This window comes from Amphiura filiformis, unplaced genomic scaffold (assembly GCF_039555335.1).
Source record: "Amphiura filiformis unplaced genomic scaffold, Afil_fr2py scaffold_30, whole genome shotgun sequence".
NCBI lineage: Eukaryota > Metazoa > Echinodermata > Ophiuroidea > Amphilepidida > Amphiuridae > Amphiura > Amphiura filiformis.
The window spans coordinates 441,603-456,249 of NW_027305494.1; the positions used below are offsets into that span (position 1 = coordinate 441,603).

The 14,647-nt window shown below is 35.8% G+C and overlaps 1 protein-coding gene across 1 annotated transcript in view; it reads right to left on the reverse strand.

The window, feature by feature from the left end:
* LOC140143866 (dystrophin-like) overlaps window positions 1–14,647 on the reverse strand; it is a 404,491-nt gene that overhangs the window by 61,560 nt on the left and 328,284 nt on the right. Inside the window, exons 37-38 of the mRNA XM_072165677.1 lie at window positions 4,890–5,062; window positions 1,081–1,237 (exon numbers count right to left, since the gene is read on the reverse strand). Coding sequence (XP_072021778.1) covers window positions 1,081–1,237; window positions 4,890–5,062 — 330 coding nt within the window. The remainder of the gene's footprint in view (window positions 1–1,080; window positions 1,238–4,889; window positions 5,063–14,647) is intronic.

Consider the following 14,647-nt stretch of genomic DNA (forward strand, 5'->3'; position numbering starts at 1 on the left):
AATCAAAATTCTATTTTGAATAGCTTACTCCACTGCAGGTGATCTTCAATGGGGACTTTCAAAGAGTGACCGATGCATACACATAATATTTGTGAATGTCAAAATAGTAAGGTATTCTAATAGATTGCCATCTTTTTTTTTTAATTTTAGAAATATAATGCTCTATGAATGTATTTTTCACAAGTTAGTTTTTCCCAACATGCAGCAGAGAGAGCACACATGCAGGCCCATACGCAGGATTTTGTTTGGGGGTGCTGATTTTGAAAAAGTGGACCTTTTTTCCCAAGGGGGGGGCGATTATGTGAAAAGTGGACTTTCTTTCCAAAATTTGGACATTTTTTGACGAAAAACCCGTAAAAAACAGATTTTTTGGCTCGCTAGGCTCGCAAATTCTGAAATTTGGGGACTTTTTGAACACTTTGGCAAATTTGGGGGGGTGCGACGCACCCCCCTTGCGTACAGGCCTGCACACATGGTATAGGAACTGGGGAGCAGACCTGTTCTACTGGGTCTTTCCAATCAACTCTTGTACAAACTCGTTTTTAAAGGGGGGCCTCAAAGGAACTCAAACAGTGTTCACAACATGACTGGCAATGATGACACTTCCACAGTTCAGTTTCAACCAAATCTATAGTCATGTTCAAACAGTCATATAATTCTTGAGGATCGGCATAGTCGAGAATTGCGATTCCTAGGTCAATCCTCGAGTGCTTATCCACACAACTCAATTCAAGCCTGGAATCCTCGAGTTTCACACAGTGGCGTAACTAGGGTTAGTAGCACCCGGGGCAAGAAACAAAATTGGCGCCCCTACCCCCGCCCGAGAATATCTTGGATGCGGGGGTATGGGAATGGCATCGGCATTATAATATTAAAATAAATTGCAATCATGCAGTTTTGTCTTTTTTTTTTTTTTTTAAGTGAGGCCGATTTGGGCCCCCCTAGTGGTAGCACCCTGGGGACGTTGCCCCCCCTCCCCTAGTTACACCACTGGTTTTGCAATGCCTGATGACATCAGCTCCTGGAATTACAACCGGATGCCTACTGTGACCCATCTATTGCTATATATGCTTGACTCACTTTCTGTTCTTCATGCTGTTGTTGTACTGTGTTATAATCCCCACCAATAGGCTGTTTCGATACGAGTTGTTCCTCCCTCTGCATAATCCATGCTAATAATTCATTGATGGTTTTCAGTAGGGCACTCCATTCTTCAGCATTAGCTTCAAGTCTCCTCCTGATGTAAAAAGCACATATACATATGATAATTAGTTACTGTTTCAATAACCCATAGTGCGATGTTGGATAATTATCCCATCCCCTACACTTAAAGGAAGTGTCCGGCAATCACAACATTATGTCTTATATGTTAGAAAAATAATTATCAAGCACGAATCATATGGTTTTATTTAAAACAATGTCATATTAACCATAAAAACGAATAAAAACAGTCATCTCTCAACACGCGATATTCAAAATTCCCGCGCCAAAATTTTCTAGAGCAGTGACGTCATGGTTATTTGTGCTCATTTGTCGTCAGGCTTCATTGAACTATTAGGACGTCATTGCTCTAGAAACTTTCGGCGCGGGAATTTTGAAAATCGCGTGTTGAGAGATTGCTGTTTTTTATTCGTTTTTATGGTTAATATGACTTTGTTTTATATAAAACCATGTGATTCGTGCTTGATAATTATTTTTTTAACATATAAGACATAATGTTGTGATTGCCGGACACTTCCTTTAACTTGGAAAAAAGTTGAAATTTAAAATATAACCGGAACCATTATACGTTATACCTTACACAGTGTACTCCATGTGTGCAATTTATATCTTAGTTACAACAAGGCATCACACCCTTATGGTTCTCAGTGTGGAGGGTATTCCAGAATTGGACCAAATATCCGATTATAATCCCATGGGTTTTGCAGACATTACTGCCTCAACTTGGATGTCTGTCCCATCTGGGAAGGTCCCATGTTTTGGATTAATGTGAATCATTGGATGTCATGGATCTTAGTGCCAGAAAATAGTAAAATTGGTTTTAACACAATGGCAATACAACAGGTATAAAGGAACTGTTTACCTGCATACAAATATACTTATGTTAACAAAAGGTGGAGGGCTCGGGGTACTCAAGTTTGGTTTTGGTAGGGACGTGCCACTGAGATTTTGGAAGTGGACCCATAAATATACCAATTTTTCAAGAAATTTGGACCCATTGATATACCATAAGTCAAAATTTTCGGCCGAATTTAACCAAAATTGTCTTAGTTTTAACAAATTTTCCCAAAATTTTGGGAAAATTTTGAAAATTTTGGCTAGATTAAGGAAAAATTGGGCTGTTTTCCCATTCATATACCAAAATAGACTTTGAAAAAGGGGTCATTGATATACCAGAAGGCCCAAAATGCTACCCATGTTTGCGGCACGTCCCCGTATGGTCATTTGTACTGAGTACCCCCCCCCCCCCGGTGGAGGGTCTTAAAATCCATCAAAATATTTGACTATCATATACTTTGTACACAAATAATTGGACCATTATATACTTTGTATCATGTTAGAATACAGTGGTAATTATTTATGGACGAGTTTCTGATTTTGACTTATATGATTCAGATTACATCTGATCATAATCTCATCCCCTTCATCAGATTTTTCCAACTAAAATCCCAGTTGGACTAGAATTGGGTGATTGTGACCCAATCTGATCCACTCAGGCCAAAGTCGGAAATTTTGAAAATTGAGTTACTACCATTATTAACTTGCTCATCAGTACCTACACTTTCTGATGTTGAATCCCCAGGTCTCTCAAATACTTTGTTGCAAAGTTATGAGCCTTTTATGTGTCCATTTTCTTATGTTCTTTATTGTTTTTCTCCTCACTTTTTGCCTATATCTCAGGTTCATTATTGCCGACTTTAGCCTGATTGCATGAAATCAGGTCACAATTACAGAAAACAACAAAAACTAAACTATCTGCATGGTAAGATTGGACTGTTCCAGTTGATATCCATACACCCCTATGGAAGACATAACCTTAATCTCCCACACAGGGGCGGGTAGATTTCAAGAAGTCGCCCATTCCAGGTAACCGCATTTGGAAGTGACATGTGGAAGATTAAGGTCATATCCTCTATGATAGGGGGAGTATTGATTTCAATTGGAAGAGCCCATTTTCAACATCCTCCTACTGATTCTATAAAGCAGAAGGCACACCTACATAAAAAACCATTTAGGTCAATTTACATTGAAAATTAGAAAACTGCCACAATCCAAGCACTCACAGAAAATTAAAATATTAGCAGACAGTGCTTCCTCGTCACTCCCACACCCCATATTTTATCTAGGTTCTTTTGATAATGGCAGGAATTGAATTTTAACCAAAATTTAACTTGAATATTAAATCATAACATTTTACACATCACTGTGGATATATCATCATATTTTGCATCTGATTTTAGCTGCAACCATATCTCATCTGACTTCATCTGCATTATGCGGTTGACAACTTGCAACCCCCCCCCCCCCCCTCAAAAAAATAAGTAGTAACTTTGTATAACAAGTTGTTGTCTTGGTAATGGCTGCAATAGGCTATTCCAGAAATTAATGGCACCCCCTAAAGAAGACACATAAATTTGTACCATAATTTTTTGGGAATTCCCAGACCAAAATTTTATCCACAAAAAATGGGAATTCCCATTTTGACAATAAAGTGACTACAAAATTTTGTCCCTAAAGATGACAGGCAAAGTTTTGCCACAGTTTTTGGGAATTCTCAAGCCTAAAATAAAAAGGTGTCTTTTTCTTGGGAAATCCCATGTCTTCTTTAGGGTTGTGAAAATAATGACCATTTTGGAGGGGGGGGGGGAGATTCTCAGAGCACAAAATGGTGAAATATTTTGGGAATCCCATGTCTTCTTTAGGGGGTGCCTTTAATTTCTGGAATAGCCCAATGCAGAATAAGCTTGTGCTATGCTGTGCCAGGGGCAAATTGCTTTTAAAGCCACTATGCCCCTAAAGAAGCTGTTTTTAAGAGTTTTCATTTTGTTTGACATACTCTAGCTACGTGGATTACGGTGTCAGCTCTGACTGCAACATGTCGATTAGCTTTTAAAATAAATGCATCTGTATCGGCAGATAATTAGCTTGCTGTATACAAGTTACATCATAAATGGAGATGAAAGAGGTTTCTACGTTGTGATAAGGTTCAGAAAGGATTGAAATTGTCGGCATCAAAATATTTTTTTTCTACCTTTATAGGCTTGAGAAGCTGAAGAATATCACACTGCCGTTATGTGTACCTCTCTTGATACTTATTCTCATTTATGGACCATACCTTAATGTTCCCATTAAAAGATAAAAAATATGCACTTTTGTCGCAATTTCTTATATTTTAAAGCACACAATCGCAGAAAGCCTTATTTTATTTCTTAACTAACTTTTTTTGTTGATTTTGCTCTGTGTGGAATTGGCCTTACCCTGCATATACAAAATAAAACACAAAACTTTTTACAGAAAACATTTTAATGTCGGATTATATAAAGGCATAAACATTTTAACAAGTTCAGAAAACATTTTGGAAAACTTCATGCAAAACATTCTAACATAATGTTATTAAGTGTTGACAAAATATTTTGCACAAATGTTTGCCAAAAATATTTTGCATAACATTTTGACAAAATTTTAAAAATGTTGTTGCATTTTAAAACGTTTTTAAAATGTTTTCATGAACTTTATTTAAACCGACATTTAAATGTTGTTATAACGTTTGACCAAACCCATGTATATAGCATGTTTATAACGTTTTAAAAACATTTTTGTGTTTCCTGGGTATTTGACAAAAGTTTGCTTATTACCAGGTGCACACAATTCTTGTCCAATGTGTTTACCTGATCTCAGCTGATTTGTTCTGTAGCTTAGTCCATCTCTGGTTCATATTCTCTAGCCTATTCTGTAGATCTTCCGCTCCTTCTTTGAGCTCCCCACTCTGCAGTAATCCATCCCCTGCGTCATTCATGGAGGTGAATACACTCTGATGCGCTTCAATTTCTGCCTGAAGATCCTGCAATGATACAAGGTAAGGATGCAATTTTAACTTTGATGCTCTATTAAACATGTCACAAATGTATTTCTTAAAAGAGAAAGCCTTTATAACATACTGTATGATGGAATAAAATCCAACTACCAGCTGACAAACCCACCACTTAGATGGAAATGGGCTATTCCATTTAAAATTCACACTACCCCTGTGGAAGATTTTGGAAATATCTGCCACAGAGGGAGTATGAATTTCAAATAGAATGAACACATTAGCAGCTCCATTTATAACCCACCCTCCCTCAGTGGAAGATTCAGGTTGAATCTTATTCAGAGGGTGTATGAAATTCAAATGGAGCTGCCTAATGTGCTCATTCCATTTGAATTCATACTCCCCTGTAACAGATATTTCCAAAATCTTCCACGAGTGGGGATTTTAAATGAATAATAATGCATGGTGTCCATTGACACCTTTCAGCAAGATGCCAAGTATCTTTTCAATACTTACCACTTTCAACAACACTAAAACACACCATGGAGAGTCATTATGCACCCTTGCATGTGAGTCATAAAAGTTGAGTTGAGTAATTGAGAGTCGAGTCATTGAGGGACGAGTCATGAGTTGAGTTGAGTCATCATGAGATCAGGTTCAAAGACATGTCACAATCACTAAATATCGAGTCGGGTCAGAGTCAAATTGAGTCATAAAAGTTGAGTTGAGTAATTGAGAGTCGAGTCATTGAGGGACGAGTCATGAGTTGAGTTGAGTCATCATGAGATCAGGTTCAAAGACATGTCACAATCACTAAATATCAAGTCGGGTCAGAGTCAAATTGAGTCATAAAAGTTGAGTTGAGTAATTGAGAGTCGAGTCATTGAGGGATGAGTCATGAGTTGAGTTGAGTCATCATGAGATCAGGTTCAAAGACATGTCACAATCACTAAATATCAAGTCGGGTCAGAGTCAAATTGAGTCAAGTCAAAGAGTCATTGCAAGTCTACTCATATGCATTGAATGACACGAGATGATAGGATAGTTTTAAAGATAGAATAAAAGATATCTTGCTTCAAAAAATCAGTTGTAGTACGTCCTAGCCCTTGACTATCAAAGATTCTTACGACAAATCTAACCTACGTCCTAGCCCTTGACTACCAAAGATTCTTATAACAAATCTAACCTACATTCCCACAGAGTCTGAGCATTTGTCACTACTTAACATTATTTCTATGATTTGGTCCATTACCAATCACAACATTCAAGAATGTATTTATAACCAAAGAACTTAACAAGTTACACATTTATCACAGCGGTGGATCTGCAAGAATGTAACAATATTGTTACATGTACTGTATCTATTTTTGCTTACTGAATTGTTCATAATTTTTATGTCCCATTTTTGTGGATCTTTATTTTGTAGAACTAATTCCCATCATGCATTGCAACTGTAACCATTATTCATACTTTGGCTCAAATGCGATTATAAGGGGCTTAACAACCTAGAACTGGTACTGTTTGCAATGCTCGGTATATGAGCCAAAAGAGCAGCGATTCAGCTGAGCTTGTTGGTCATCTCAGAGAGGATCAGAATTACAAACAACATAACTTGTTACATTTGTGTATCTCACTACATTGATTCCTTTATCACATACTTCGGGTAACTCAAGACTTTTAAACTCAGTTATTATCTATACCACCTATCACTGTGAAAGAAAATAACTTTATATTCTCATGACCTTTCATATAGGACGATACTGTTAAATATCTTGACTTCACAATCATTTTAATTTAGCAAATGTCAATATCAGACACTGAAGTGCCGAAATTGTTCTTCATATCACTTATTCTATGACACAATGCCTAAAGACACACACTTTCTTATCACTAAAACGTATTCCTTTCATATCAATTTTTCTCTTGATTAAGTGTAACATTAAAATGCTCAGTCATCAGAAAAATTAGTTTTGGTTGCAAATCAAAGCTATGAGGGGAGCCTTTTGATTTTCAACATGATAAATACTATCTTTGAAATTCTAATTTCCTTTCCATTCGTTATGGAATTACAAAATGAAAAATCTGAAAAATTTTACAAAATTTAGCTTCTAAAATATCTTATTCTCACCTTTTCCACCTGTAACCATGGTAACATGTGCACACTAACTCAAAATAAAGACTTAATTAAAACAATTCCCACAAATCCTGAAGTCAATCCACAATAACCACCCTCAGATTAAATTTGTTGATAATTCTGGATTAAGTAAACATCAGGTATAGACGTAAGTAGCGTTGTTTTATTTGACCAAAATTGTAACAGCTTGGGAAGGATCTATCTAATAATAATATAGACGCATGCATCCTATGAACTGTTAGCATTCAAATTATTCATGAGCACTGCTATTTTAAATATCATGGGGATACCAAATCACATTGACCCTAACTTAATTAGCGTTAACGAAGCTTTTGACAACACACACCATAGGTGGTTTACTGCATTCCATCTATATCATATAACTTTTCCAACATGTAGAACATACTGACTTTTGCAATGACTATTAACCCTAAAACATTAAATAACATTTAATCACATATTTTTAGCATATTTTATTGGAATATGATATTTTGCATGAGATTAAAAAGGGCATTTCGTGATCCACAGCCTCATCCCCCACTTTTCTCAAAAAAGTTGAGATTTTTATATCACTGGAAACCTCTGGCTACATAATATTTATGTACAAAATATTTCTTGCAGATTAATTCGTTTAGCAAAGATATCGTGAAATTTGAATTTCGTTCTGGTGCACCAGAACGAAATTACAACGCATTGTCTATGGAGCAGTGTAATACACATAATCATGCATAACTTCATGAACGCATAAAATCGTAATCAACTGAAATTTTGGAAATAGGTTTTTTTTTCGTGGATATCTAATGAAAAATGACATAAATAGAGGATGCTAGGATCACGAAATACTCCTTTAAGGCAAACAGATCAATTAAATTATTAAATTTTTCAATGTTTTAAATCTTTGAACATCAAATAATAATATGATAATTAATGCAAGCCATGAGTATACAAACATCCCCATCATTGGGTCAGTGGTTCTTGAAATCCAGTCTTCAGGCTAGAATTTTAAGGAATATCGACACCTATATTATGATCAGCTTGTAATAGGCGGGAATTATTCGGTTGTTGTTACTGCGCGGGTCAGTCCAAACTTACACTCGCTTAAATTCACAAAAGCGTGCGTCATTCACGCAATACGCAAAACGCAGTTCGCGTAGGTGCTGTGCCCAGCTGTGTGCACGCAATTCTATATCAATCCACGATGTTATGAGTCCCGCCTATTACGAGCTGATCAGAGTATACAGACTATACTGTGTCTCAGCTCAAGTTGAGAGTAATGCCATGTTTTGTATTTTGCTATGGCAGATGCAGAAGCAGTGGGGTTCCGCGATTGCATCATCAGCATACGGACAAACCTCCTTCCAACGCATGTGTGGGCCTATATGCTACACTGGATTACATGTAGGTTACCGCACGCAACGAATCTGCCACTGCAAAATCCAACATGACGTTACTCTCAACTTGAGCCAAGACAGACTATAGACACACAGAGACAAATTAGCAAGATCACCAGTTTTTGTCAGAACTCTGGGACTAGTGTGCTGCTACAGATACGAGGCGTTAAAGCTGTCGCTGAAAACTAACTCAATTGCTGTGCTCTTGAGAAACACGTAGGCAGCTAATCATGGTGAAACGTACTTAAGTAAGGGTCATATTTGACATCTTAGCTTCTGTTCAAAAGTTAATTAACTGTTATATATCAAACACTTTGTACAGGTAATTGGCTTGAATGATACCTTTGACTTATCGAAAATTTAATATCCAAATATCTGACAACTCGATATCAGAAATGCAATAAATGGAAGAAATGTAGACAAAAATCAGCAAATCCTCATAAAAACCTGAACACACCATGTACAATTTGCAATTGTTTACACTTTGTATGTGAATTCTACAATTAAAAAGGCTGAATCATTTTGTCACTTAAACAGATATTTTGACATCATCAAATTAAAGTTTAAATTATTATAGCCCAACTTAAATGCAGCTTTATACAATTAATTGTCAGCCTGTAACAAGCTAAATCCTTGTTGAAACATCCGTCATTTCAAAATGCCAAAAAACGCTTGTCTCATTTTGTGAGATGTTATAAATATTTGAATGCACTTCAAACACCTTAAGCCCCAAGAAAATGACCATGGATGTATACACAATACATCAATTTTCTCAAATTGTAGTCTTTTCGTTAACCTTGCAGGCAACCTGACTCTTACCTCCTGAGCCAAAACTGTATCAAATATACCCAATTAATGCAAATCATATTAACATGTAAATATTCCATACACATGATAGGGTAAGCAATACGAGAGAAATAAATAAACAAAATCTGACAAAAGCGTGTGTAAACATACACCTTCAGACATAAGACAACTTGAATTGTAAATGCTGCATTTATCAACTCTTTTTTTATCAATTTATGCATGATTCCAATACCATGGGAAAACATAAACAAAAGATGATGCTTCCATAAAACATGACTGGGACTTTGTGACACAATTATCACATACAAAATGTTCTTTTTTTTCCACAGTGTTGTTATAAAGGAATAATGGGAGCAAGTGAGATACTTGCAATAGCTGCCACAAAATAAGACCTCCTTCCACATCATATTTTTCTAAATTCTCCCAATCCCTCCCACTACCCCCCACCCAAGGATTTAACAGAAATAATGAGCCCAAATTTAAAGCTGTAATATTTCAATGAAACATGACAATTGATTTTGACCGATTTGTGACTCTTTTTGCTCAATTTTATGATCAAAAGTAATGTTAATGATGCTATTAATTGGACATTTTTGGGAGGTATTATATATATGTTAGCATTGCAGTTTCGTGGTTAATTTCAAAACTGCTAATAATAAACCTCTGAAAATATGTATGACCTGCAGAGTTCTGTGTAATTATTTGCAACGACAGCTAATAAAGCCGCACAACAAAACTGTTCAAAATATCAAAATTAAGAAGAATTAATACAACAAACATATGTCATATACATAAGCTCTATAAGGCAGCTTGCTATACCTCTATAATCATCCACAGATACAGCTTTCCTGGGCTGACACATCAAGGAAGCTTCAACAAAAATACCATCGAGGACAAGGTTTGGTTAGTGTTTCAAAACAAGAGCAAAAAGCCTTGCGGACACAAAGGTTTGGTGCGTTAAATCCAGTTATCTCCAATTGCCCGGGGGTTCTAACTTAATTATTGGACGGGTTGCTGTGTTTTTTGCGTATCTTGCCAATCGCACCGTCTGGACACACATGCACTGATACATGTATCAGAGGATACTAATATTTTCATACGACATGTTTGAGAAGTCAAGTTGGGTTTAAGCATTGGATTTAAATATTATACACCATTAAGGAACAGGATTTGATGTTCAATGATTCACTGTAAATCACCTTTTTAGTGAGAAAGTGAGATTTTAAATGTGTGTTTCCAGTTATTATAATGACCAAAAAGCAAAGCTTTTTAAAAAATGAAAATCAGTTTTCTGCATTGGTCAAAAGTGGAATACTTTTTAACTGGAGAAGATACTATGTAATTACTGAGAAATGAAGTTGTAGTTCCTAAAATAAATTTACCCATAGCAAAGACAATATAAAATTCAAAGAAAATGCAAGTGAGTATATATATTCTGATATCACACTTTAACATTTGAAGTCCATTTCTGCATGTAATTTGCTTGATCAAGCCATACCGGCCGCCAAGACCAGGGACACTAAGACATGTCATACAGTTAATTAATAACCAGTCATTTATCTACAGAAACAAACACATTAATTCAACCTTATATACCCTTTAATGGCAATCAAAGGAAGTAACTAATCAATTTTGTTTCAATCTACAGTTAATTTGATACAAAAATAGCTTCATTTAATACTTTGCATGCTAGCAACAGCCTTCAACATCAAAAGTCCCAAGTTTTGACATATTTTCTCAAAAAAATATCAAGAGCTATCTTATAAACCACTGAAGCAATAATAGGCTTGTTTGTACTCATTTTAATACACTTTCCATGCTGATTCTAAATATGGTCATGAAAATTTACAATTATGAAATTTTCGAATTATAAAAAATCAAAACTTGTCGTCTGCAGTCGACACCCTCATGGAGAGAGTTAATAGCATTTCAATGTATGTATTTCTTGAATGAGAAACTAAACTATAGTATGTGACAAAGTTGTACACTGTCTAAACACTTGTTAAAAATTGGGCAAAATTTTACCCAACATTCAAAAACAGATTCCCAATGTTTGGTAAATTTTGCCCAACCATTTTATCCAACAAATTTGTTATAGCGTTCTTAGAATGTAAGACTTGCTTGGCATACAGTATCAATTTCATTCTTTACTTCATATTCTTGCCTATGTAGCATCAAGTTACAATATATGCTGAAAACTAAATCAAATTGGACTTAAAGTCCCTGAGATATTCATTGAATATTTTCGTTTTAAAATAAACATGAAACACTGGAAACAGTTCTTTTTATCACATCTGAATATTGATTTGAGCTACAAACGACCCATCTTATTGTCTCACATACATATGAAGAGTTCCAAAACATGACATATAGGCCTACCATTGTTGCCTATTTATTTTATCAATATCACAATAGCTTACATATGTGACACGATCTGGTCCATGGGGGCCAAAGGCAGCAAATTTGAAATTGAGATAAAGGCAAAAATATGGATTGAAAAAACAATAAAATACATAAGAAAATACACATCATGAAACTTTGGTGTTTTCAGTATATGATAGCCTTATGTTTATATTATGGTGATAATTATAGTAACTCAATTTTCAAAATGCCTCCTTTGCCCCCCCCGAGCAGATGATCGTGTCAAATATATTCTTTTTTGAAAGGACATAATACTTCTTATTAATTTAATTAGCACTTCAACTAATGAGAGTATATAATGAAATTGCAAAAGCACAAATGACAGCTTCAAATTAATTGAGTTTTTCAATACTTTGTACACTAAACATCTCAAAACAAGTAACTAATCCCCCTTAAATAATGGCCATTATTCAAAAGGGGGCTGTTGTATTACAAATCTGTAAAATGCGTTGGAAGCAGAATTTATTTCTGCGCATTTTGACACCTCATTTGATACGAGTCCAGAAAACAATAAAACACCAGTAAATTTAATGTAGTGAGGTCCAGATTTGAAAGTTGCACTTACATACGATACAAAAACAGTCAGATATCTTTACACAGATTTTCTTCCATTATACTGAATACAAATCAATAGAATTTACTGAAACTTTCAAATCTTGGGTTACATTGATTTAAATGTACGCTGTGACGTCAATATTTAGTCAATTGCTACAAATAAGGTGCCAAAACAGATGCCAAAACGCATTTTACAGATTTGTAATACAATCGCCCGTTTTTGAATAATGGTCATTATTTAAGGGGGGTTAGTTACTTTTTTTGAGATGTTTTTATTGTCAAAGCTTTTAATTCTATGAATTTGGCAAGTGGACATGACGGCACAAAAGTAAATTTTGCAAAATAAACAATTATGAAATTACCCTAACTTCAAAATCATGAAAAAGCCTGTACTCATAAATACTGTGTTACAAGTGGTAATTTTTGCGTACAGATATTTTCGCGATTTGGAATGAAAGAGACATTTTTGTGATTGTTATTTTCACGATTATCCAGTATTCCAGTTTTGCCCTATGCTTGCAATACATTATTACATATTCCTGAGGTGTTAATTTCACGGATGGAACTCCATGCGTGAAATTGTGAAAATAAAACCCTCACGAAAATTACCACTTATACAGTATTCAACATAATACTTGAGACTGTTTATAACAGAGTGGATGTATCGTTGATCCAGACAATTGATTCTCTAAATGAAATTTCCTCGCTTCAAATGAAATCAAAACAAAGTGTTATTACACAACTCAGGATATGATTAAATCTTTCCACTTGACCACTTGGTCATTTGTTTTGCCCCGAGCGCAATGACCTGAGGTGACCTTTTTAACATTGATTACACAATTTTGGCACGTGCTAAACAAGGTTAACAAATATGCCGACAATAAATTTACATACACATCATTGTGGAGTGCGCGAAATGAACACGACGTTTGTGGATGAATGCCAGTCAGATCTATTTGATGAAGTTTGGTGACCAACAGGGTTGCCAAACCTGCAATTGTTAGCCCAACTGGGCGAATTTTAAAGATTTTCTCTGTAACTTTTGACGAATTCCAGTCACTTAGAAACTAATGACAAATATTGGGTGACTTTTCAACATTTGCTCCCACGACTTCCGGTAGTTTCCTGTTTCATATAAACCAATGGTTAAAAGAAAATTTGGGCAACTTTTCGATTATTCGACCCAGCGTTTTGGGATGAAAATCCTTGGCAACCCTGGTGACCAGGACACCCTACTGATACCACGCAACCCGGTATGCAACATGCATCGGAGCACTCAAACAAATTAATAAAATCTCTAGACCCAAAGGCAACATTTTTATAAAAGCTTGAAATTCCAAAATCTTATTTTATTTTCTAAATATAGTGGAGTGAATAGACGAAAACTAAAATGAATTGTACTTTTGAACTCAATCTTGTAATATATTAATCGTGGGAAGTCTGTCATCAGCGGTATCATCTACTTTAAGCTTATTGAGCTCTCAGCTATGAAAGGAAATTACTGTTACTAGAATTCGGGGGTTTAAGACCAGAATGTCCTATCTGCAATAGCTGCTCTATAGGCATTTAACAATTTTCTGCATTCTATATTATAGACAATCTCAAAATAACACATTTGGCAGCTATTGCAGATAGGACCTTCTTGTCCTAAACCCCTGAATTATCTCCATGCTCGAAGTTGTTAGCACTTCATATTATTATCTTACAAAGGTATATGGCCTATGGGACATTGAATTCGCATTTTCACCACAAATAGGGAAATATTGATCCACATTTATATGAGTTGCCCAGTTAAAATAAGCAAAGGACTTTGTAACTTGACACTGAATATATTTTAACAAGTTGTAAAACACATCAAGCGCAGGCAATTTAGTCATAGTCACATGTAAATCCATGCTGATGTAAAATGGCAAACGTTGGGTATATTTCTATTTTATTTGCCAAATATTCCTGGAAAGTGACATTTTGACAGACCTCAAAATTGAGTCATCTTTTACATTATAAAAAGTTCACACTGTGAGTGTACAAACATATTGGGGGCAGTGGTGTAGACAGCACTTTTTCAGAGGGTGGGCAAGACAACTTTTAAGGGGGGAGGGCAAATTAGGGCACGGTGGCTCAGTGGTTACTGACCTTGGACTCATAATCTGAGAGCTTGCTCAGCGTGCGTGGGTTCGATTCCCGTCCCACCACCGTGTTAAGCCCTTGGGCAAGGCGCTTTGCCTCGCTTGCCTCACCCCACCCAGGTGCAATGGGAAGCTGTTAGGGGTAGTCACAGTCGTTGTACTGATGGACCCTCGCCACTTGTAG